Below are 26,900 nucleotides of genomic sequence, written 5' to 3'. Positions count from 1 at the left end.
TACGGTGGATGCTACTTCCTAACCTCAGAATATAGAAAACATTCAAATTTAGAACTGGAAAATGTATATCAGAGAGGCCATCAGGTGAGGATGTTTTAGGCTCATCTCAAAACCATAAAGTTCTTTCCTCTCTTTATAATTCAGGACAATTTCTCATTTCCATTCATCTTTTGCCTTCTCAACATGAGCCCAGAACACAGAACTGTCACTGTATTTGTTCGATGTATAAGATTTTGGGTTTGGTCTCTTCACAAATCGATTTGGAGAAATCTCATTTCATATTGATAATGGTTGGGATTTATTATCACATAATAGATGCTATTAAGAAGGCAGAATAATATTTTACAAGGCAATTAATTCCACCTTAATTGCTTTTTTAGCCTTAATGCTGCTTCTCACAAAAGAATTATAAAAGACGGAATATGCCTAATGAAATTTATGGTATGAATTTGGATGCCATTTATTGCTTTTTGCTCAGCCTTTGTAAATCAGACCCATTATCTGCTCTATAATATTTGCTCATAAAAAAAATCAAAGACAAGGCAATGACATTTCTAATGTGCCAGGCCTCCAGTACATCCCTGTAGCCAGTGAAACTGCTAATAGCTCACACGAGGGCAGCTGTCACTCAAGGCAGCTATTTAAAGATCAGTCTCCCCTTTTTCTTTGCTACATTACAGTCAAACAAACATGAGAAGGATAGTAAAGGTTGAGATTACTATATCCTTCAAAATACAGTTATAGGGAAAACTTACTCAAGAAAGACACAGAGATTCTTGCTTTGTTGCTTCAAGCTCCTGCTCTGGAAGGACCTCTCTTCTACTCAGCAGCTATCATTCCTGCACATCAAAGCATAAGGGATTAAACCAAAATGTTTGCAGAGTGCTTTATTCAGAACTGCAAAATGAAGTTTAGAATTGTCAGTACAGGATTTTTAGCAAAATAATACAAGTAGTAAAATGCAAGTTCTAAACCTCACCAAGTTGGAGAGGAAGAGTTCAGAACTCAAACTAGATTGGCAATTTTCCTTAAAATGGGCTAAAATCCTGAACCAAAACTCCTCTCCATTTGAAATCTACAATTTAGTCCCAAATTCTGAACTTTGCTGTATGTAATATCGATGTACATGAAAATGTTGGGCATCTGACGTGCCACCAGCTACCTACGGAACCCCTGTGCGAAGTGAACTGTGATTTTTTTTCACATGTGAATGCACTGTATTAGTGCATTCTAACAGACTTTAAGCTTTATTCACCAAAATAAGTAGGTCCAAATACTGTACACACACTACGTACAAACACCTTGCAGCTATAACAACTAACTGGAAAAACTGCTGAATTTCTTTCCAGAAGAAGCTTTGACTGAAGGATGGATATTTATAAAGGACTGGGTATATGTATAGACGGATGTCCCCAAAACAACACCTGGTTCTAATACATATTATTGCTAGAAAGTGTGAAAAGGAACTCAAATCCAAATCCCTTTATACTTTTTGTTTGAGAACCTCTGAAAACATTTAGTTTTAAATGAACTATATCAGCACGTGATTATTCACATACCCCAGGCAGTTAAAAAACATCTAAGTCTAAAGACCATGATTCAACTAATAGGTTAGATTCCAATGATATAAATTTAAAAAAACTTGGACTAACTGAAAACAAAATACAGCTTGCTGAAATCAGACCAACTTAGGGTACTTGGGGATCCAAGGGAAGCAGTTTCCTTCTTAGTGGTCACACCATGCAGCCAAAGGAGTAAAGTATTGTCAGTTTAACAATCATATATTGTAAAGTACTTTCTTTATGCAGTGTGGAACAAAGACGACAGTCTCCACCCATGTCAGTAGATCCACACATTAGTTGAAAGCATCAAAAGGTATTTTTATGTCATAAGTAGTAATTTCTTATTTTAATAAACATGAATAAACACTATTCTACTACTTTCAGTAGCTTCATGAACGAAATTAGATCCATTTTCTCATAATGGTATAAATGTTTCCTATGTGATGATGTCACCCTAGGACAGAGAAGGAACGCACAACTGCAGCGTGGTGTATCCAACATTCCTCAGCACCAAGGAAGGGCAGCTCAGGATCCAAACTATGTAGTGAGACCCAGCCCTTCTGCAGTGCATTGTGCCGTTGGTATATTCAGTAGCTAAGACCTGCAGGAGAAGTTTTGTCAAAGGAACATAATTAGGACACTTTCCAGACAGCTGGAGGTCCACAGCTAATGTACAGGTGCTGTAAATGAGCAAATGTCACTTCTTCCTCTGGCTGATTTATTGGTACACCTGCATCCAGGAGAGGTGTAGAATTGCTGAAAAGGACGAGCCTTCAACAGTTTGGAAGAGGAAGAAATGAAATAGAAATCAAGATACAACAAAAAGCTGTAAAGAATTTTTCTTTGTAACTATTTCAATACAGTCTGAACTTGAGAGCTACCAAGCAACCACACTGCTCTGCGCCAGGTGACTGAGAACGGGAGTGAAATGCTCTAGCAAAAATAGATAGATAGAGAGAGAGAGAGAGAGAGAGAGAGAGAGAGAGAGAGAGAGCAAGCTATATTTAAATCCCATTGCATTGGTAACTACAGATAGAGGCTGTCTAGAGACACCTAATTCTTTATTAAGCTAATCTGATTTATTTGCCGATACAGGAGAATTAAGCTGTTCAGATACATGATGTACTGATTATTGACTCCCCCAGATTTGAGGAGTCTAGAGCAGCAGCTATACTTGGTCATTTTGAATGGCCAGCTGTCACGGATGTGTAAATTGCAGCTGAACAAGCTCACATATGCAAGCAGAAGAAACAGTTTCTGCCAGCTTCCCTCTACCCAATGAGTTTTAAAATACCTTCCAACAGTTATGCCAGCAAGACATCATCCTCCAAAAACTCACAAGAAACAAGATGTAAAAAAGCGCAGGTTTTACCAAAGTGCACAGTAGGAAAGCCTTAAATACTCAGCGAAGGCAGCCTGTGCTTCTCCACATAGCCCTGAAATTCAGAGTCCGAAAAGGTTTTTCCACAACTACAGCTACAAAACACCTTGTAAATACAGCCTAAGGACACCATTCCCTCACAAAAGGAAACATGGTGTTGCCAGGTGTGCCGAGTGATTCTTTCCTCCTGAGAACCAGAAGGAGGAACCTGTAAGTTTAAATGGTGTTTAAGTGTAAAAGACCCTCAAAGAAAAAAATACACCTCTGAACAAAGAAAAAACTCATTATACTTTGCACCTGTTTAAGAAAAAAAATCCTTTTAACGAGTTGGTTCATTAATAAAGGTGCAATTAAGTATCACATCATTAAAGGAACAGGAATGAAAACAGAGTAAATTCTCATTAAGAGACAATGCTAAGGTATCTATCTCGTTTTAAAAAAAAAAAAAGATATAAACACTTTCTCTCCTCGCTCCTGCTTAGAGATTGTCTGAGAGGAATGTTACTTACAAACAGGATTGTTCCTGAAAGTTAGGAAACTACTTTTTTTGAGCGAAAAAGTTAGAATTTGTTCCCATATTTCTAAGAAGAGGTGTTACTTATTGCGAACAAGCACAGCAATGAGAACAGAAAAACCTTTAGGGAAAACTACCACTCATTTCAATATCACAAACGAGACATAAGCATAGGGAAAGTGACAAATTTTGCATTCTCTCAATAACAGATTCTCTTTCTGTTAACGTTGTAGGTTAGAATAGAGAAACTTCAATCACTGTGGCAAGCAGCCAGCTCATGAATAGGCTTGCTAACATCAACAAGACTATTCGTATGAACAAATGCTCAAAATGACTATGAGACTTCTTGTATATCCTTTGTAATGTTAAAAGCAGGAGGATTACTGTGGTTTCTGAGTGCTCTCCCACATGGACTAAGAGCTGAAGTCAAGAAGAGTGCTCCTGTGAGAAACTCTAAGAGCTGCAGTTAAAGACTGAGCTGGTCCTTTATTTTCAGGTTAAAAAAAAAAATATAGCACATTCTAACAAAAGAACTACCAGACTAGCAGATACCAGGCTTTAACTATAACCTAGTGCCTGAAGTTAGATTCTGATATGCACTGATCAAGAAAAGTACTACCGTTACTGCACAAAGTTATTGCTTAACTACGTGCGCAACTTCGCTTGAGGAGCACGAGATTCAAACTACATTCAAAAAGTATAGAACCGGGATGGCAATACATAAAGGGTCTGTGAGAAAGGAAGCACCAGAACTAGCAGCAAGGTGGGGTTGCCTGCATGGTCAGCCCTTCATTTGAATGCAAATGTAATTTTGGGGCAGGCAGTTATCTGTGACATCAGGCAGGACCTTAGTAAACTGTTACCACCAGCACCTGGTAAAACCATTGTTAATCATGTGTAGTAAAGGGACATCAGGGCTAGCGTGAGTCATTTATAGAGCCAGTCGGGGCTAGAAAAGAGAGAGAAAGAAAGAGGAGGGGAAGAGAGATCAAACAAACACTGTGAGGAGCAGGATGTCCCAGCAAGACAAAGCCAGGCTGTGAGCATCATGTATGTGAGTTATCTTTTGGATAAAGAAACCAGCATGTATCCGGGATCTGCAAGGTGCAGCAGCAACAACCTGCCAGTGCAAAACTTTGTGTCCACTCCGCCCTATTCAGATTACATGGGATATCATCCTGTGCCAACTCTGGACACCCACGGGCAGCCGGCGGGAACCTGGGGATCTCACTATGGCCCACAGAGGGAGGACTGGAACGCTTACGGCCCAGGACCTTCCAGCACGGTTGCTGCTGCACACATCAATGGCTCGCCTCCTGGACAGGTCTCCTACAGTTCTGCTGATTACAGCTCCCTCCATCCCGCTGGATCCGGGGGGTTACCTCCCGTAGAAACAATTAATACACAGCAAATCTCTCCCAACAGCCAAAGGCACAGCTCTTACGAATGGATGAGGAAAACGGTGCAATCCACTTCTACAGGTATGGGGGCACTGAGGTTTTATGCTGAGAAGAAATTTTTTTTTGATTGTTGGGTTTTTTTTTTCCAGTTTCCCTGTTTAAAGGGAAGTGTACTGTTTAACAAAGATCCTAACTGCTCTGAAGGATTCTCCTGCTAGCAGTTAAATATTGGTTCAGTTATTGGAAGCTGGTTTTGATCAGCTGACTACTTCTTATGTTTCTTTGACCTTTAACGCTGAGGCAAATGAAAAGCAATGTCCTTTGACAGTTAAGTATTTTCACTTCAGTTATGTTAAAAAAATTGGTGATAAATAATTGCTTTTAATACGAGTCCTATAGATGGGAATGAAGCAGCATGTCTGCAGAAAGAAATCATGATCAAAGCGTTGTATTTCACCACCACTTATACTTCGCTGGTTTTCCTCAAGTTTTAGAGTACATATGAAAAGTTCAAGTAAAATATATGTATAGTAGGGGGGCTGGAAACAAGGCTTTGTATTAGAAACAACCTCTCTAAACCTCAGGACACTGAAATGAAACAACATCTGCAAGATCAAACAATGAGTCAATGCTTTAAAACCAGGAATGATAAGGAAAGGCTTGCTTCACTTTGTAGTAGCAGCTCTCAGAATATGCAGGAATACAAAGATCCATGGTAACACAATCAGTTAATACAGCAACAGGTCAGCCTCTGATGCATAACAGTCAATGAGTACAAAACAATTCTTCAATCGTATTTAACCAGTAAAAATAAGTCACAAAGCATGAGGAAAGGTTCTGTTTGATTGTGATGAGGAAGAATACAAATATTGAGCATCCCAAAACCAGAAACAGAATAGGGAAAAAAATAACGAAACAAGAAAGAAAAAGTAAAAGCGGGAAAACTGCCTGAAAGACAGAGGCACAATCCGCTCTGTGAAAGTATTTGATCCTCCAAGGTGCTGAGCAGCTTTGACATGCATTGAGATCGGTAGAAATTAAGGATGTTCAGTATCTCCCCTAAAGAGATGTTCACAGTATTTCAGTGTTATATCCCATTCCTTTCCTTTCAGCCCTTCCTCCCACCCCAGCTCTGTTCCACACATGCCTGTAAATAATAGTTTTCAAAGCAAGTACTGAATCAGTCGCTGACAGGAAAGTAATTACTTAAAACATACTTCGTAAAAATGAAAACGATTATATAGAAAAATTTTCTCTATTAAAATAATGCATCTAATTTATAAGGACAGACCGGGTTATCCTCACTCCTGCTGAGCACAACTTTCATTCTTAGAGAGTCCACATAAGTCAATAGGACAGAGTAGGTTGTTACTGTGGGTGAGTAAGAATTTTGGCAAATAAAAAGAGTAGTTGGGTTTTTTTAAATCATATTTGTTCTTCATTGAATAAGAAAAACAACAGAGGGCCCACTCTTGCAAAAACTTCCAGCTTACTTCTAAATAGTCCTTACAAGGGCAATGAAATTCCTCACAAACTAAGATTTACAGACAGCAGAACACTCGCTCAAAAACCCACTACTTCTCATCTCTTCTTTACCTACCTGCCTCTTGTTCTTGTGGATTTAAATCACAGCTTCTATGAGAGAAAGACCTAATTTGATCCGTCTGTGCTTTCCGTTTTGTAGTGGGGACACTGTGAGATAGAGAGAGGGATATATATAATAGACAATAACAGTCTAACTGCCTGCTCAAGAAGCATGCTTAGGGCTTTCTAACCTCCCAAATTTCAAGCCTGCAAGGGTCAGATCATTCACAGGAGGCACTGGGAGTCTCTCCATTCTGGAATGGTCCAACAAGCTATTGAGCATCTTCATCTTAAGAAGAATTGAAGAAATCAGCGTGTCATAAGAGCATATCCTCCCAAATGCCCGTGGGCCAGCATAAGGCCTTCTGAAGTCAGTGGGAGCTGATCCATTCATTCAGTGGGTACTGGGTCGTGCTTTAGCAAAATATACAGAGAAGTAATTCTGCTGCTTCTTCCCCCTCTTGTATTTTTTGCTAGGCCAGGAATACTCCGTGCCAATAGATCTGCTTCACTGGAGTTGGTTCCTTTTCCTTCACTCACTCCTTTTCCTCTGGGGCACTTTTGGTTTTCCTCATTTTCCCAAAAAATAAAATAATTTTTAAAGATTTGGCCTATTCAGCAATGTCAGATCTAGCAATGTACTTCAGGGAGTTCAGTTCTGAGCATGCAAGTGGTGCGAGTGACTTCAAATGCATGACTAGGCTACCTGCAAGTACCGGTGCTGGTTGCTGGATCATGATCAAAATCCTCAGCATTTTCTGAGCTGGAATCCATTGCTGTTCACATCCTTAAAGCTGTATGCATATATTGAACACTACCCTTCTGCCCCTTTGCAAATCGTTTAGGAATTTCAGTAAGGTTTTGTATAGGCAAGAGGGAAGGAATCACCTATTATTTATCAGCTTTCCTTATTCCCTGTCAAATAGATATGAGCCACTGTTCTTAAAGATGGAAAAACTGAGGCTCAGACTTACCTGAAGGAATCAGAACAGAAATTAGACAAATTAATTATTTGTTCATTACATCTTGCAAAATACTAGTTATCAATAATACTATTTTATTATGGAAACTGTAACTATTAAGGCAAGTGATTTTTGCAAGAAAGTGTGCAAGAAATGTTCCTGTAATCTTATCCCTTTCAGGACAGATTCTTTCTAAAGGTTTACTTCCATTGAGTAGTCTGACTTGTAACAGCTACAGAAACAAGGCCCAGAATCAATGACATTTCCACCTCCAGAGATTTCATGGTTAGCTTCTCTCACTGGTCCCATGACCTGACAGCTGACAGACAAAACACTTCACTAAAATTTCTACCACTGCCTCATGCCCTACAGGTCTTTTGCCTCTCTGTTACCTACACAACTAACCTGGACAAAAGAAGAAATTGCTTCATGTCTTACTCTAACTTTAAAAACAGCATCCAATATAAAACCACATTTTCAAGTGGTGTTAAGTGAAGTTTATGAGGTTATGCTACTTGACACCACTGGAAGATCTCAGTATTTAATGTGAGACTATCATCCTAGTCTAGTGTTACCGGAATACATTTCCCGCAGAAAAGACCTAATAAGGCTTTCATCCATCATTCCGACATCCTTCAACCAGAGAGAGAATGTCTTTTCCTGCAGCTTTGGAACTGGAGGGCTGGGACTTGATCCTAAATGCAGTGCATGTAGGATCCGATGCCTCGTCACTGCGTTCTTGAGGTGTTCAGGATACAGGAGAGAACAAATGTGTTTTGACTCAGAACACAATGGAGAAAACATTGACTACTTAGTATTTTAAGCCAAGAACACCAATTGACAAAAGACCCTTCTCTAACCCTTATACTGCTCCTGTCCCCTCTCCTCAACCACCGCTTCAAAAGGGCGAGCAAAGCCAGGGCAACTAGCGGCTGTAACAGAGGACAGAACAAAGCCACGATAGCTAGGGATTTGAGGTGGTAATTACACACACACACACAGCATAATTACACGGAAATTCTCTGCTGGAAAGTAGAATAAAACCACCTTAGAACAAGCTACAAATCTCCTCTTGATGATTTCAATATTTTTATGGAGGTATGCAAACGCTCGTGCAGGAGTAGACTTTAGTTTTTGCCTTCATGAGAAAACAACATAGATCTGTGGTAAAACTGCCCACAACAATGAGTTTGACCAGTTAACTACTGGGCAGTTCCAGCGGCAACAAGTATTTGTTCACAAAGCCAAAAGTACGTCTTAAGATCTGCACTTACGTTACCATAAAACAGGGAGGGAACGAGTTTTGAAACAGGAGGTTAACTAGTTACGAGCAGAGACTTTTCCCATAGATGACCACTGTCCTGTCATTCTTGTTCAATAAAAATTTACTCTGAAGACACAACAACAGGTTTTTCTAATGACGACAGGTGCTGGTAGCATCATTACCAAATGTACTGTAAACATAGAGCATCTAGTCTTCAAAGGAAGAAGTTGTGTTCCCTCAAATCTAAGGAAGAGAAACAAGCCTCTTAAGAAGCCATTTCTGCAAAATGCCAAATGCCTGAGGAATGTACAACATTTGGAAAAAATTGCAGTTAATCACATCTTTTTAGTCTCCACAGTCATCAGCAATGGGATTTCCCCTGATCTTGCCACTCAGAAATCCACCTACATTTCCTGCAGGTTGGGTCCTTCTGCCAAACCAAATCCATACAGGGTGGGGTCCGGCCAATCATTGTTTAAAGGTGATAAAAGTGACTCTGCTTTGGATTAAATTACTTCTGTATGATGAAGATTAATAGAAAAGCTTAAGCTGGCAAAGCGAAGGACAGAATTTGGCTAATGAGCTTTATTACAGAATGGCAGAACATATTCAAAATTGAAAACATCAGCATTTTAAATAGAAGTTGACAGACTAGAAGGGAAAATCCTTCAAGTCTGTTGAAAGGTTCCAGTTCTACGATCCTATTCTGTTCTTTTCAGCACGAGTCATCTGAACATGTATAACAAGAACAAATGATCAAGACCCAGCAGAAAATACAAACATAGAATTTCACCATGTTTCACAAATCTTTACGCATCCAACTCTGCAGTAGTAAATAGCCCTACTCATTGCACTGAGACTTCTGGCAGGAATGTTATTACCCACATTACACAGGACTGGATCCATGTAACATTTCCTAACACAATGGCAGTGTGTGTTGGGTTTTTTTTTTTTATTTAACTTTACAGAACATCATGTGCAGCACAATGTCCATCCTCAAGACTTCTTTAAAATTACTTTTGTTTCACAGCTTCAATTAACTCGGTGAAATTACACTAGAGAGAATTTGTCCTCTTTTCCTACACTTTTAAAGTGCACAAATACTTAGAGATAGTCGCAAAACAAAACTCTGGGGCCTGATCTCTGACAGTCCATATCTTTATAAATTCAAAAACTAACACTAATCTCTCTCTTAACACTGAGCTAACAAAGATGCAGATTTGAACTGAGCCTATCTTCAGGCCAGAAAGCTGTTTCACATTTCGAGCTGGCTTAAGCTAACTTCCAGTCATCAAGTACAGACATTAACTCCGTTTGAAAAAATGCTGAACTATGGAATCCAGATTGCAATCGACAGTAATCCAACATTATTCTATGCTATGACATCTTCTGTCTAAATTAGGTAGCTTCTGGATTTTCTGAATGATGCCGATTTCAGTAGACGAAGAGTATTCCTGAAAAGTTAAGAGCAGAGGCACTGAAAAAGGGGCCAGGGCTAGTTCTAATGCTAATTTATTTTGCTTTGTAAACTAGTTGTGAGGTCCGATGGTGGGTTGGTTTTTTTTTTTTCCTTTCCTCAGCTACATTGTCTGAGGTTTTGAGGCCTATCTGTCATATTGAGGCAACAGACCCTTTTAACACTTCTCTTTGCTTTGATATGCAGTCTTGTCTCTTCCTTCTCCCTCTTTTCTTCAGGAGTTATATTGCCGGAAAGGGTGATGATTTTCACAGCAAATAAAGAGGCCTTCTCCTAGCTTTATTGTCTTCAGAAGAAATACACTGTGAATTTTATGACCAATGGGAAAGCGTTTCCCTTCCCCCAACTCAAAACTTGGCCAGCCAAAAAAATTGCTACAGTGGGTGTGATAGAACAGGATTGTTAAACTGTATCTCACAAAAATTTTCTAAGTCTGAAATATATTATTTCTTGTTACTCCAAAGGCACTCTTCAACAGTCACTATTTGTAAAACAGCCTTTTGACAAAACTCGCTGTTCTTAAATAGCTCATTAAAACCAGGAAATCCACTCCCCCAACACAAAGGCAGTCATACTGCAAAGGTACTTGCTTCAAAGCCCTTTTGTTTCATTTTTCTTCCACCCAACTACCAATAACCTCTCCAACCACTTGCAGTTCTGCAGTATAACCCTCCCTGACAGAGCACATTTCCAAAAAGCTGACACTATATTGCTGATTAAAATTATAATCTGTCACTAACAAAAGATTAATTAAGACTGTAGAAAGTTAGATGTTGGTAATTTCACTCACCTAAGTGAGTAATTGGTGCAGGATTTGACTAAACAATTGGATAAAAATATTAACTTTTATGATTGCATCATTAAAGTCCACCATTATCTCCTAAAGAAGTCTGAGAAGTGAAGAACATCCTTCTGCTGTGTCTGGGGTGAATCCATTAGTCCCACATCAAATTTTATGCAGGTAATACTTCTCCTTGAAATAAAATGCATCACTGTAAATAAAACCAGCAGAAGGCCTGCAAGATTTGGCTCCGAGTGCAGTAGAATGGATCTATTCCACCTAACAGATGGAATTTAGAGGCTAAAGTCCCAAATTGTTTAGCGATAGGTTTTTGTTGCTGCTGTTTGTTAACTTTGGCAAATAAAAGAAAAGTGTACTTTGCCTTTGAAAGGAAATGCCATATGCAGACTAATTCCAACCCAGCATCCAACAAAGGCATTAGGAAGACTCTCACTGATATCAATGAGAATCTGGGTAAAGGCCTAACAGGCTAAAATCTGGCTCTGCCAGAACTAAAAGTATCCTCTCAGAGCCCCTGGCAGATCTCAGCTCCCACTGTCTGTTGTCTCTCACAGAGGGTATTACTCTACACGAAAAAAAATCAAGTTATTAGAGACAAGACTTATGTGACAAATCATAGAGAATATTTCTCAGACTGTTTTTGACTTTTAGGAAGGAAATTTCTCCTTCTGCTTTTCTACTTCTCAAATTACTCTCTTTACTTTAAAGAAAGAAATTAGATGTGAAAGCTCCCAATCTTCCTTCAAAAAGAAACCAGATATTCTCATTCCTACTAAAAGTAAACTAAAAGCTACTCATACAAAAATAAAAGACTTTATGGGGGAAAGTTCTGTTTTCCACACACATTTAATTTCTTCTTCAGTTTAAAAAGCAAAAACCCAACACTCCTACTCAGATAACAAGGGTTTAAGCACTTAAAACCAGAAACAGGAAGGTTTACCTTGAAGTTTACCACCTTGTTTTGGCAATAGAAGAACATTTGATATTTGTCTATGGCTTCTGAATGAGAATAGAGCTTAAGATAAGATCATCTTGTTGCTCTTTTGTGTACTCCCTCTTAACACCACAAAGGAGACTAAGGAAACATTTTAAACATCTTGTCCCATAGAATGACCCCAAATTCTCATTTAAAGAGGAAGAAAACCTAACCAAACCACCAGCCAGAGAGATCAAAAGTTACAAAAATATCAAGAGAGGCATTAAAGCACCACAGGTGACCATATGTTAAACAAACAATTTACACTTCGAATGAATGAAAACAAATGTCCTAGTATTTATGTGGACTGAACTGAATAACTGCTGTTCTTTAGAGACTCAAATTCTTACCGTAATGTTGTAAAATTAACAGCACTTTTCACTTGATTATCAGTGTAAACATAATTGAGCTAATTCTGCTTTCACTACAGTTTCACAATGATAGAAATGCTACTGAAATGAGAATGTCCTATTTATCCACCCCAGCCAAGCACAGCACAGCAGAACCTTCACAGGAAGAGATTTGAGTCAAAGTGGGTTTGGCTGCCTGGATTGAGCAGAAGCCCCAGCCTAAGGAACAAACACAAACATGTACACACCTATTTTCCCAGTTGAAATATTCCAGGTAAACAGGCCGATGGCCTCAAGGCAGTTGGAAAATGTCCACAGCATTGTAAAACCACTATCAATGCATGGTGCTTTCCCAGGGCTGAACACCATGGAACATGGAAGCTGAAGAACCAAATTCTGTTGTAGACTTTGTCCACAGGCCTGGGAAGAGTCCTAGAGATAACCTGTCGCGTCGAGTGAACAAGTTATTTTCCAGAATCAGAGGTGTAACAAGAGTTATTTACAGCATTGCACTGACCAGGACTCCCAGTGCTTAACAGCCCTGAGTCTAGGATCTATACAAACACCACAGAAAGGATCAGAGCCTGAAGAACCTTCTAACGCAAACAATAGCTTGGTGAGCCAAAAATTCTTACAAGTAGCAAAGTAACGACTGGAAGAGATAAAGTGATATGGTTCTCAAGCCATTACCATACAGTGTATACACCAAGTGGAAGGCAATGTTAACTTTAAATATGCTTAGCTATTAAAACAAAGAGATATTATGTCCCTCTCCACAGATGGGGGAAAAAAACCATTAACCTGTGAAACTAAATAACAAATTAAGGGATAAAGTACTTGAAGATTCTGCTACAGTTCTGCACCCTGAATTCTGATCTTTGGGTGCTACTTAAACTTCAAAAGCAAGGGGAGTTGGAAGGAGGGGCTGGGGAGAAATCAGGCCTTTGACACCACTGATACATGAAGCCTCCAGCTAGTCTCTCCTTGGGGGGGGGGGGGGAAGAATCTGGTTGCTATGGGACGGTGTGCCATGGTGACCTGCTCAGAGACTGAAATTTTATCAACTCAGTGCCCAAAAACCTATTTCAGTTCTCTCCATTCAAAATTAACTGCTCTTATTAGGAGTGCAAAAAAGCAGGTTCCTCAAACTCAGAATTGAGTTTGTTGAAGAGTTTGGCATCCACACAATCTTTTCAGAAAAAGATCTGTTAGCAAACATGAGCTGTTGTATGAAGCTAAGCTACACCTTCAGCAATAGCAGGCTGTTACAGGCAGCATGCCACAATGTGCCTTGAGTTTTGTGCACCACCTGAGAGAACCTGAATTTCAGGGGGCTGTTCTACTATAGTGACCACTAAGGATGCAATGAATCACCACCTGCAGTACAGCAGTGGAACACACTGCAAAAAAACCACCAACTAAAAATAGATTCCCTGTCCCAGATAATTTACAGTCTAAATATATACATCTGAAGAAATGCCCAGACACATAGACAGACAAGAAGCAAAAAAATCGGTAAGGCGGTGCTTAGTGAACAGGGTAGCACTGGTCTTAAGAGAGCAATGATCCAATCTTTCAAGAATGTAGTAAGACCTTAGGCCAGGGCTCAGGAGCCTTGATTTTAAGCAGGTGTTGATCTCTGATACATCGATTGCCTAATGCCAACATTAACAACAGAGGAAAGGTGGGTGAGAAAGGAAGCATCAGTAGCCATTCTCATTCTCAATTCTCTTTCCTACTGCCAACACATTCTGTCCTCAGAAATTACCCTGTATGGAAGCTGTAACATTTCAGCTCCTTGCATCTGTGTTCACTGGCTCATGTCATTTGCCGTTACCTTTTAATGACCCGGACACTGCTGAGCCATGCAAGCTTCAGTCAGCTGTACCCACAGCCAAACGGATACAGCAGTGCTGCTTGCAAAAGAACAGATGCTGTGGTTCCAGGATTGTTCAGTGTGCTTTGTTAAGTATTACTGCTTTCTTTTTCTCTTTTTTTATTACCTGTCATCTGAAAATATATGTTACTATTCCCTGTGCTATTATCAAGTCATGGATAGACCATGCCAGACTTGAACAGACAACACAACCTCCGAGTTGCAGTAACAATCACAATATTGTATTAATTTTTCTAGCAACAGGAAGTGAGAAACTTTGGAAGCTCTCAGTATTTTCTACACAGTAAAATATCCCTCAGGATTTCCCTCTGAAACAGGTAGCAATGTATCAGCGTTAGGGACAGAGAGAGAGCAATTCAACACCAGGCCGGAAGCCTGCATCAGAGCTGGGAACAGAACCCAGGCTTCCTGGCTCCTTGTTCTTAACAAGAACGCCATCCCTTTCCCAAATGATAACACAAGGGTGATAAAGAATATGAGGACCGTTTTATCACCTATTTGCTGAGGAGCAAACCCAAAATCTGACAGTTGGAACCTCTTGTGTTGTAAATCAAGACCGAGTCCACTTCGGTCAAGGGAGTTACTCTGGGTAAGTGCATAGAGAATCAGGCCTAAAATTCCCACAAACATTTTCAAATGTAAAGCCAGATATTTTGTGTTACTGAAGTTGAAAAATTCTAGCTTGAAGCAATGTGTTCTTCTTTCAAAACAGGTAAAACAAGAACAAGAGAGAAGTACCGAGTGGTTTACACAGATCATCAGAGATTAGAATTAGAGAAGGAATTTCATTACAACAGATACATTACAATCAGGAGGAAGTCTGAACTTGCTGCAAACCTAAGACTTTCCGAGAGACAGGTAGAGTATGGATCACCCATTCAGGATTTCCTTTGACTTTATTATTGCTGGTGAGGACATAACCATACTGGTTAAGAACACAAACACGCTAATGCCTCCCATAACCAAACAATGTGGCTGGGCTCCCTTTGCAGTGCAGGAACTCAAATGATCCAGCTGAATGGCCCAACAGCCCTGTTTGCCCCCATTTCTAAATATCCCATCAGCACTACTTCAGCTCTCCTAATGACACCAGAGCGCTGTGCACCCACACAGAAAAAGCAAACACCAGTCTCACGTACAGTCCTGTCCTGAGCAACAACAGTTTAAAAATATCAACAAAATCCTACCCAGATTTCTCTCTGTTTTACTGGGGTAGTGGTAGCAGGGAGAAATTTTTGCTGGAACTTCTGAAGGGGAAGTCCTGGTTCTGCTGAAGTCAACAGGAATTCTGTAAGCAATTCCAGCAAGGTCAGCCTTAGCAGAGAACAGAAGTGATGAGCTCAAGTACGTTCAGGACACTTGCAATATTTGTTTCTTTGGCTACCTTTTACCTTTTGTTAAAGATTTCCTACATATTTGCTACCCTTTTCTCCTGCCTTATTTCCTCCCACCTCCTCCAAACTCCACTTCCATTCCCACAACATTAACCAAAATACAGTCCTTTCTAGCCAAAAGATATACACAATTTGCTCTGGAACCAGTCTGTGTGGCACTCTTCAACCATGCAATTGCAATGCCCCTGCCACCCCCTACCAAAGGGAAGCAGGCACATGGCCTCGGGCTCTCCAGCACTTCAGCTAGCTCATGCAGACAACCCAGATAAGATGCCAAGCTGCATCTCCCACAAAGACACTCGCAGCATGGGCTGAGCATATGTTTGGTCCCATTTTACTTGGGAGTTGCTCGATGTAGTACACTGAAGTAAGCAGCAAAACAGAAAACTAAAAGCTTTACTGAAGGATCTCCCTGAACAGATTTCAGGACACAATATGCTCATTTGCTGCCTTTTCTATCTGCAAATCATAACAGCACTGTTTTCTCAGTCAGTTGTTATTCAGTATCATTCATTGAAGATTATGCCTGATTCACCATCATTTTATGTGCTCTACTGAGCAGGGATAGTCCAAAATCCACCTAGTTGTAGCACTGTTCATCCAACTTGAACTTGTCTGACACAGCACACTCTGAAAGACCTTACAGAGATGGAGAAACAAATAGAAATATTTGCAAATATTTCCCAATCATCTGCTGAATACAAGTATTTAATTCTTGAAAATTAAAATTATTTCAACTGGGTATAAAAAAAATTACACTATGTGTCTTTTTGCTGGCTGTTAGAACCTTAATAGAACCTTGACTTCATTATGCTGAATTTAAAAGTTATGACCCTGCGTCTGTAAATGACCAACAATATTTACTTGAAACTTCCTAGTTCAGTGATAATTCCTGATAAACCTTTTTGTTAGTATATTTGAAGTGGTGATACAAAAAAGATGTGATACATTTCTTTGACATATATTGGGGAAGCATGGCAACAGTGTTTGCAATATTTGCTCCTCTTCATCATCAATATGTCATGAACGAAATTAACTCCAGTGCATAAAGCCTACGCCTCTGAAGTCACTTTTGACAATGTAAGATTAAGTACCCAATCTGTACACCCACCACTACCTGTCATACAAATTAAACAACCCCATCACATGACTCTGGACACACACTGTCCTATCCCGAGTTCCACTGCACTCAGCCTAAAACCTGGCATGATTTTCTGGGAAAGCTTTTTTCCTGGCTATGCCCAAATCCCATCCAGGACACTGGAAGGGATATCTCAAGACAAAAGGACAAAGAACAACTGTTTAAACAAGGAAGGAAAGGTATAATATGTAAAAGAAAAAAAAAAAAGGCAAAATGAAGCATTGCTAATATAGGAAGGATACAGAAATAAAGGAGATGACGAGGACAAGAAAGAAGAGAGAAAATTAGATGTCAGGGGAAGAGTTACACAACAACCGAACAGTGGGGAAAAAAATACTGAAAGGAAGGAGGGCAACAGGTAAAGGACAAGTCAGATGCAACTGGCCATGTTAGCTTTTAGTCTAACATTCCAGGTATGTATTTAATAGACTAGTACTACATGTACTACGTTTACTTGTAGTTATTTGATAATTGGCATATGACCTCGAAATGCCTACTCAGATTCTCACTGGATCACTGCTGTAGATCTGCATCCCCAGTTTAATAACAAACCAGAACAAAAACCTAAATTCTAAGGCAGGTAAGAACACTGAAGCAGAGGGTAATTCTGAAACAGATGTTAGTTTGGTTTTTAGACTGTTTCATCCTTTCATGCATTTTGGCAAATGCATGGGTGAAACTAGATTACCCTCAGCACCATCAGAATGCAAGAGAGCTGACAGGATTTGAGGCTGGTTTAAAGGAACATAATTTGGTACTGAAATGATATTCCAGAAACTAAGACAAGAAAATGAACTGCCACATGTCTCAGATGATAGCCTGGGACTTAAGAGATGTAGTTCAAATTTCCACGAGTTTTGTGTCTCTGAATTCTTCAATTGTAAAATGGGAATAATAATGCCTCAAGGCTGAGTACACCGAGACTGTCACAGAGACTCCTTAAGATGTTTTGTGGGACTTCACCGCTGGTTTTCCTTTCAAACACAACATAGTAGCCACAGATGTTATCACCTCTCACTGTTTTACCTCCTCCCTGATCATCATTCTCTTTCCCTTTCTAGCTTCTTGAAAAGGCTAACCAAACAAATGGTATTTCTCAGCAAACCATTGATTTTCCTTCGGGTTAAAGAAAACGGTCACAAAAGTGTTTCCTTTGCCATCTGAACACCAACAAGTAAACGCAACATATCTGAGTGAGGTAGCTTGACTCATTACACTCACTAGACATAATACAGAGCCACTTCCAAAGATAAATAGCTGGCGTGCGCGGTTTTAAATCCAGCATTGGGGATTCATGTCCAAAGGCATTTCAGTTGCCATAGAATATTCACCCATTCGCACCGAACAAGTGCTGCTGTATTTTCAATTGACCATTACTCATCAACTTCATCTCACATCCTCACTTGTTCTGTCCCAGTCAAAACCCATACACTCCTCAATAGCTGCTCCCCTTCTTCCCAAAGATGGCTGCATTTCCGTGACGGAGCAATGACGACGGTATAATGCAGCGGACTATGTGGGAAGCAGCAGCAGATTCTGGCTCCACCTACGCATGCAATAAAAGGCACTTAGCTATTAAGGCACCGCTTATGCAATATTTTGAAGCAATATTGTGCACCAACAGTAGAGCACTGGCGAAATTCTGCTCAGAAGTGTATTTCCATTGGCTTATGTATTGGAGCTAAAACATTTATGTGCAGCATCCTAACAGGAAAGCTTTTGTGCCTCAGTTTATAGGCCTGTAACAGGTTTTGACTTGCTCTGACTAGGGCATATAGTTTTCAGTGTAAAGCTACTCTCAGATTCTTTTGGCCATCGCTATGACACATGACATCGTTCTGTTAGATTTTGTACAAAAAAAAAAATCTGAGCTCATTCCATAAAGAAATACCTCCTAAAAATAAAATTAACACTGAAAAACATTTTTATCCAACTATTAATAAACATTTTATTACCAGATAGGAGAGATTACCTGTATGAAAAACAAGCCAACAGCTCTGTTGTCTCAGTTTGCCACTGCCTTTCTCAGTGGTCCTCAAGCAATTGATTTCACCTGTGACCTCTGACTGTATACATAAAGGACCACATTGCATTCTATCAGTGACTGAAAAAAATTTCCCTCTGCTCCTTTGCAGGTGAAAATCTGGTTCCAGAACCGCAGAGCCAAAGAAAGAAAATTAATGAAGAAGAAAATGACTCATTTTGATGGCAGCAATCTTGGCTCTATGCAGAGTGACTCTGGCTCAGCGAGCCCGATGCCGGTTCCTGACCAACAGACTCATTCAGAAATGTCCAGTTCCTTATTCCCCCCTCCACCTCCTCCACCTCCGCTCCCCATGAATGGTTTGCAGCACAACGGGAACCTGCAGCAGGTAGTGGCCTCTCAGTAAGGCTGCCTGAAGAGCTACTGCATAACGGACACTATAAACTACCAGTACATGGAGCACTACAGTATGAAAGAGAGAGGACAGCCATAGCTGTTTTGCAGGAGTCCCCAGCATGACACAGTTCTGTGTACATAAGCTTCAAGAACAGTAAACCAAGAGCCACTTGCCAGGTCTGCAGGATAGCGCAGGTTCCCAAGGGCAACGGAACTGCTGTGTGCCAGGAGTCCTAGTTGCAGGGAGCCTCTGCAAGAGGATGCCATGCCGAGCCTGTGCCGCAAGGCAAGCATCCCTCCAGCCATGCAGCAGGTGGGTAGGCACTGGGAGGGAGGAGAGCTGAGGAGCAGGTACGGCCACTTGTCACAGTACACTGCAGGCAAAAGAAGAAAAAGCACAAAATGGGCCACAGGCAATACAACATTGCCTCGGCAGGTCCGGCAGCTGTGTGCAAGTGCTCTGTCTGTCCCCCATCCCTAGGTAAAGAGCATATTCCTTCTCCTTTGATCTCCACACAGGTTCCCTGTACTAATCTCACTTTCATGGACTTTACACGTGGATCTTGATAAATGAAAACCTGGCTTATACGTTTTGACCCACTGGATGGAAAGCCTGGGTCATGGCGGTTGCACTCACTACATGTTAAGGGCAAAGGGCAGGGATGAGCTTTTTGGAATGTTTTGGTTTTGACAGGTATGATTTCCAATGCTCCATACACTGGTACAAACATGCACTCTTCAATCTTACCATAAACGTTTCGAAAGCATTCTGTAAGTGTGAATCTTGGCCCAAGTTCATATTTGATAGAAGAAAAATCATGTCAGACTCATTTTGTATCCTAAAAGAAAGAGCAAAAGAGGGGGAAATCCTTTTAAGAAGCATAGGTATTTCAAAAAGTGTATTTCATGAGACAGCATAGCCCATGGATAAAGATGCAAAAATTGCATTTAACTAATTTTAAATTTGGTCCAGCTTTCAGAGCTATTGTGACACTAAAATAATCTGAGAAACCAAATTAATGGAAGACAAAGCAAACAAATATTTCACTTTAATATAAGTTCTCGGCATTTTTTAAGTGGGTCTCAGTTCCCGAAGTGCTGACCCCTTCCACACTCAGCAGAATTCAGTAGGTCATCAGTACAATCCGGATACTTACTTCCTAATATGACCATCAATTGCACGTGCACAGCTTTTGTCTGCAAATGGAACATTTTTAAAGCATGCATGTGATTTGGGAATTTATACCCTCACTGTCAAAAGCAGTTTGGAAATTTAGGATGCCTATCCTAACTAATTTTCATCAAGGTGTCCTCCCAAACATCTCTGTCACTGTTGCAAATAAGACTTAGGAGCATTAAGTCATTTAGGCACTACATTCTTGGGGTTTTTTCCTTAATTATAATAAATAGTACTATTAGATCATCAGAATGTTGGTAATGTGAAATTACTTTGTATATAAAGAACATTAAAATAAATTACCTTTTTCATAATCATTTTCCAATGTGATATCAGCTACTGTAGCGAGTGAGCATGTAGATCTTAATGATTAGTCTGTTATTGAATTGTAATATCAAATTTAAAATCAGGGCAATGGTAAAAAAGCTTACATGGAGTAGAGGAGAATGGTGAAAGCAGGATGGCTCAGGGAGCTAGCAGTTTTCACTATTTCTTAATATTATTTATCATTTTGCGGTTGCAAGAAGGACAGCACTAAAGAGTAAAGTTCCAACTTTAAATGGACGCATATCTGCATTGTAAAATTCCCACTCTTGCCTTTCACAATGCTGCTCCCTTTGCTGGCAACAGCAGTTTGAAGCTTTGCGCGGGTAATACAAATGAGATGAAGAAACTGCAATTCAAAGTTCAGCAACAGAAAGGCTCCTACTGATTTCCACGTAGTATGAAAAGCGGAACATGACAAACAGCACGTGGGAACAAAAGTGATTTACCACCCGTATTGATGAGCTTGGCAACCAAACCAAAACGCTGGTCTCCCAAAAGAGACCTCCACTGGACGTGTCCAAAAGAGGAATCCATTGGAAATACACGGAACGGCCATTGTCTACTGAGGGAAATGCTAGAGATATTTTATCCACGGTTAACGCACACACGTTTATTTAACTTTATATAGAGACTGAAAAAGGATCAAGGAGAAAAGCATCCTCACATCGGCCAATTAAACAGAATTATGCTTGCACACCGCGGGTGGGGAGGGAGAGGGGGGATCAATCACTGATTTAGACTTTCAAAAGGTAAGAACACAGGGGGATACTTTGTCTTTTGTACTGATATACAATAATTTAGGACCTAGTTCTAGCTAAATGCACAGAACCCTGGCCCCAGGGTCTTGCAGGATCAAGATTATATCAAGATCAAACTACCTATTTTAATCACATTTCCATGACATAGTTTAATTTTGTACAAAAATTTTAAAAAGGGAAAAAAGTCCTTCAGGAAAGAACTTTAAGAATAGAAATGTATCTGAACACAACTTCTTTCTCTTTAAAATTATTCAAACATCATTCAAAGAGAGGGGGATCTGGCAAAACAACCTGTTTTATCTTGTTTACATGTAGAAGAGTTATTGAGGAAGATAAGTGACCACTTTGAAGATCTGCCTCATTTCTGTTCCAGTTTGCTGAAAGCATGCTTGCTATAGGTTGCTATGTGTTTCCAATCAGAAGTTGTTAAGTACACAAAATAAGGCTGGATTTTATTTGCAGAAGCACATGTTCAAAGGTTAAAATTTATTGCTCCAAAAGCAGTATCTATAAACCAGGGCAATACCTTAGAGATTATTAACCTTCTAGTTATGCCAGTAATTGTTTTAAGTAGTACATTTAAAAAAAAAACAAAACCACAAACTTACCAGAAATGTATTCAAGTAAGTATTTCCAATGTGCTTTAATCCTTTTAACAGTTGCCCACCAAAACCAAAAGGAAGCTATTTTTCTCTAAGAAGCTTGGGTAGTGCTGCTGTTTAAATGCTGTATAGTGTATAATTAAAAATAAGAGACACAAAATTGGAGCCAAATCAACTGAAACATTTTGGTCCAACATTGAGAGTTTTGAAATACTGCTGCCAGTCCTCAGAATAATACTTACTTTCTTCCCAACTTTGAGTATATTGTATGACCCATCGCTTTTATCACATCTGAAAACTCGGGACCCTAAAGCAGGGTTGCTGTGAAGATTGATTGGTTGTCAGCAAAATGCCTTGAAGAAGAAAAGCATACCTTAGGCTACATCACAAGAATATCTAAGCCCTTAATCCTAATTGTGATTAAAAGAATGATCAAGGTATGTCCAATTTTCAGAGGAATTTCCTAACCTTTAAACCCCGTTACCCAGCAAGAATTGTGATCTATATGGTACAAAAAGATCAAGAAGAGCATATAGCAAACAGGACCTTCTACAAAACCTTCAGGCAACTGAGATACACAAGTCAAACTGACATTTCTAAAACAAAAACCTTCCAGTAAGCAGTATCTGCAGTTGCTTACAGGTTATGCAATCATTAACGTACATATGAGGGAGCATCGAGTTATGTGCTACCTTCTACACAAGAAGCAGATTCAAAAATATATTCGTTCTGGATGTTAACATAAAAAGTAAAAAGCATACTCCTACTTTAGCACCCTTCGGCGGTTTGCTGGTGCAGTACAGCCTTACTCCAACCACAGCTTTTACACCCAGAGTGTACGCTGAAATCCTGCGTCCCTGCGAATGACTTACACAGGCAGCCACATTTTGGAACGGCCCTGGATGTTACTAGCCGGACACAACATTGTGCAAACCTCACTACATTAAAGAATAGGCACAGGTTTTATGATTGAAATGTTTGCCAGCTGTTTTCATACTCAAAAAGCACAAACACTTTCTTGGACATTTTGTTACAAAAACTCTGTTCTAAGAGGTACCACAATAAATGAAAGACTTAATTAAGATACACCCTGCGTGTTCTTGATCTTCTAAGCCACAATAAAACACCGTCTCTCTAAGGCAGGACAGACTTTATAGGGACAGTCATCTCTCTTACCTGAGAGTATGAAAGAAGAGTTAAATTTGTGCAACAGAAATGCCAGTCTGCCAGGAATATAAACCCTGCCGTATGGCAAGAATGGCAAACAGTAAAGGCAATCAGCTCCTTTGTTACCTCATGGAAGAACAGCCACACCAAAGAACGCCACAGGGACTCAACAGTGAGCACCCAACAGTCCCATCTCGCTATACACTGGTCGGCATGAATTAGTTACAGCAGGTGGGAGCCCTCCACTACATGACTCAGGAAGGAAACCAAATAAATATCAATAGAGAATTTGCTGTTCATTTTCATGGTTCTGTGAAAAAGAATCAGTTTAACCTGGAGTTCACATTCAAGCTCTGGAAACCCTGCTGCATCAAGTCTGCTTGTTGAGCAGTAAGACCTATGCTTATTACTGTCAGTATTGATTTCGTAGCAGATTTTGAATTATTTAAATTGCAGAACAGTAAGACCCTCCTTTAGCTCCAGACCATTCTTTCCTGGCAAATACAACACTGAGGCAAGATCATACGTGAAATACATTGTTGCTACTTTTAATAAAATCCTAAATTTAACATTAAAAAATGAAAGATAAGTCTTTGTTAGCAGCACTTAGAAAAATATATTGGAATCGACAGCAAGGTAAATACAATCACCATGCTCCCAACAAGTCACTTTTCACCATTTTTCAAAAGGATTTGTTAACAACCAAAATTTCAGAGCATGGAATTAAAAATGAGACCATTGAGGAAAGCTTCACAGACAACTGACATTTTTATCTCTACTGTTGGTCTCATATGAAGAAGAAATACACACCAGGGATGAGACACAGAGCACAGACCTGAGACTTTTGATATATCCCTTTTGCTTTCTCCCCAGAAGAGCTCAGCTGAGCAAGTGAAAATAGCTCAGCTACCCTTGCTCATTCAGCTCTCTAGGCTGTGTCACATCTGTCAATACAGAGATACAATTTGGCATGTGCTTGCATTTCAAGCCCCGAAACTGAAACCTAACTAAGGTGTTGCATATTAAACCAGCCCAATTAAAAAGGGTAAATAACATTTTCAGAAGCTTTGTTTGTAGAAGCTTCAGTGAAAGCAAGAGCAGTCTCTTTAGCTGGGTGGTTTAAAATTCTAAAACCATGTGCCTTCCTTCATGACTAGTCCTGGTTTTTTCCAACAGAACTGACCTCAGCTGACAGCATGGCACATACCGATGGACCTTTCCTCAGGATTTATACACCTGACTATTAATTTTAGGAGGAATGGGTGTGCGTGCAAAGCCCAGCTTGAATAAGGGAATAATAACACCTCTGAAATACTGCATTAAAACTAGTGGTAATACATAGCTCACTAACAAAGTCGTTCGCTAGCCATTCCATTGAAATTCCAAGCATGTGGCTATAAACATAGAGGCAAGAAACATTCCTAAGCCTGACATTACTGATGTGTTATTAGAGTAGTCATCTGGAGGCAAGAAAACAAACATCTATTCCTATCACCTTAGCCAGAGTGGGACACGCCAAGCTCACCTGCTCTTTTTGCCTCATTAATAAAATAGATTTTGTAAAATTTTCAAGCTTCAAAGATGGACAGATTTGTTTCTTATCTCCACATAAAAGGAAGAGTAACTTTATGAGTAGGGTTCCTAATAAAAACTAATACAGGTATAAACACCTTTAATATAAGTTATTGTTGTACAGGCCAGTTTTAATCTACCAGTAGTCCCTGAAATTGCAGTTATAATAGCTGCCATTAAAACATTCAATTGCACATTTGTGATTATATTATTATTACTCAGATTGGAAATGCGCTTTGGAGCGGGACATATACCATAATATACCACCTATATTGCCTGTACAAACAAAACTTTAATAGTTCCAGTGGTTATCACCATGCTTGTTATTACTGCTGGATTTTCATCAACCACTTGTTAGAAAACTAGAAAATTTTCTTCCCCAAAGATCAAAAAAGTACATTTAATTTTACACACATAAAACTTCACTTCAACAAACACCAAGGCAATTCCTGTGGAATCTGGCTATGTAGATCAATTATACATAGCAATTTAACAGGGGGAGGAAAACATGGAAAATTATAACCTGGGAGTTCAGTCATTCTGGCAATCCAGCCCTCTGAAGTACGTCAAAGAGCACAGCACTCTCGCTGCCAATACCACACAGATCCTTCCCTGTTCTATCACTCACTGCAGAAAATGGTGTAAATACAAACCCCCAGATGGATGAGATTTCTGCACGTCTAGCCCACCTCCTCAGAACCGCTTTTGCTTTCCCACCACCCCAGAAAGTCAGAAGGGGGCCCATGGTAACATGATGACAGTTCCACAAGCACTTTAAACAGGCATAGACAGCATGCCAGCCCTTCCTCTGCTACCAGCACTCATTGCCATCCCTTCCCCCCGCCCCGCAAATATGGACAAGGCAAGGGCAGTCACTTTTTCTTTTCCTCCTTTTTTTTCTTTTTTATTTTGGACAGCAATGCCCACTAGAAGGGTTCCTTTAACTACAGTGTTAAGTACTATCCACTGAAGATGCAGTGGTTCTGTCTCTCTGAAGCTACAGACATGCTGGATGTGAGCAGGAAGGACATATGCATGGCCAAGAAACGCCTCTTGGGAAGGCAGACTCAGATTAACCAACAATTAGCTCTCAAAAAACATCAAGCCCAAAATTTCTGGTAGCCTCAAGCTACTAGACTACATGCAAAGGTACGGTTCCTTTTCAATACATCTACACGGTTCTGTTACACAAAATGGGAGGCACAGAAGTCAGGGTGCAGAAGATCATTCAAATGTTAGCCATTTTAGTTATCTTATTCTCACTCTGGTGTTAAAAATCTGCAGTCCTACCCAGGAATCTTATCCTGCTATGTAAATCTTTTTAAACAAAATGCCTTATTCAAAGCTTACTATTGTTAGCCGATATCAAATCAGTGTAGCAATTCGCCATCGGCGTATCTTGATCTAATTATGTTCTGGAAAGAATCGAAATAGATCTAAAGAAAATTCAGATAATGGAACAGGCAAAACAAGAAAGGGAAAGGAGGAGCATAAACAAAAGATAAAAGAACAGAGAATAAAGGATAAAGCTGTGAGATACAAAAATAGGATTAGGTGATAGTGAAATTGTGGGGGGTATGCGGAGAGGCATCCCAATATAGAAAAAGAAAGACCAGGCATTAAAAATGTCACCATCATCAAACGCATTCCATGAAATTAAATGTCATTCACTGAGGTGCAAAAATGGTGTGCTTAGGAGTAGAAGCCAAACCATGTGTCTGACCTGAAATCTATGAGCAACCAATGTTCATTTGGACTATGTCACTGGATTTCACATACAGTCAATGGAGACAAAACTTCACCCTCCTACAGATCTGCCTGTGACTGACAGCTCTGCACAACATTCAGCAACGCAGCGGAATTTTACTACTGGCATAACGCCCACAGACAGGCCAGGGATCCTTCCAGTGTGGGAAACCTTTCTTATTTGATTTGGATGATGCTCAGTGGAGTTCTTTGTTCTTTTTAGGGCACATCAGTACTAACAAGTTTGCCGGCTCAAAAACTGTGTTACAATTCCGTTTCTTTCAAAGTGAAAGGAACAAGAGTCTGGTCCAATTTTTTTTTTTAACCATCTGTTTTTGTAAGGGTCACCAATTACAGAAGGCCTTGTTTTTCTATGTCTTATCCCATGATCAATTTCCTCAACATTCTAAGGGTCCCAAGTATTAATAAAGAAATCTATAAATAGAGCAAAATGAATTATAAAGGTT

The 26,900-nt window shown here is 39.8% G+C and overlaps 2 protein-coding genes across 2 annotated transcripts in view; one reads left to right on the top strand and one right to left on the bottom strand.

Annotated features, from left to right (window-relative positions):
- Positions 1-26,900, bottom strand: part of LOC142063012 (uncharacterized) — a 313,397-nt gene that overhangs the window by 263,831 nt on the left and 22,666 nt on the right. Inside the window, exons 3-5 of the mRNA XM_075106291.1 lie at positions 19,833-19,923; positions 19,259-19,458; positions 756-839 (exon numbers count right to left, since the gene is read on the bottom strand). The gene's annotated coding sequence lies outside the window, so the exon portion shown is untranslated. The remainder of the gene's footprint in view (positions 1-755; positions 840-19,258; positions 19,459-19,832; positions 19,924-26,900) is intronic.
- On the top strand, positions 4,506-19,167 carry LOC142063013 (homeobox protein CDX-1-like). Its single transcript, XM_075106292.1, has 3 exons — positions 4,506-4,938; positions 14,882-15,027; positions 18,840-19,167. Exons 1-3 carry the CDS (start codon positions 4,506-4,508, stop codon positions 19,092-19,094), a joined length of 834 nt encoding a protein of 277 aa, XP_074962393.1. The 3' UTR covers positions 19,095-19,167.

The sequence above is a fragment of the Phalacrocorax aristotelis genome, chromosome 11 (assembly GCF_949628215.1).
Source record: "Phalacrocorax aristotelis chromosome 11, bGulAri2.1, whole genome shotgun sequence".
Lineage (NCBI taxonomy): Eukaryota > Metazoa > Chordata > Aves > Suliformes > Phalacrocoracidae > Phalacrocorax > Phalacrocorax aristotelis.
The sequence above is the reverse complement of the archived record's forward strand: the minus strand, read 5'-3'. Positions and strand labels throughout refer to the sequence as shown.

Excerpts from the sequence above, each read along its gene's own strand:
- LOC142063013 (XM_075106292.1), top strand. The coding sequence starts at position 4,506 with ATGTATGTGAGTTATCTTTTGGATAAAGAAACCAGCATGTATCCGGGA. Across the intron at positions 4,939-14,881 it reads GGTGCAATCCACTTCTACAG|GTAAAACAAGAACAAGAGAG; the intron begins GTATGGGGGCAC and ends CTTTCAAAACAG. Across the intron at positions 15,028-18,839 it reads TAAGACTTTCCGAGAGACAG|GTGAAAATCTGGTTCCAGAA; the intron begins GTAGAGTATGGA and ends GCTCCTTTGCAG.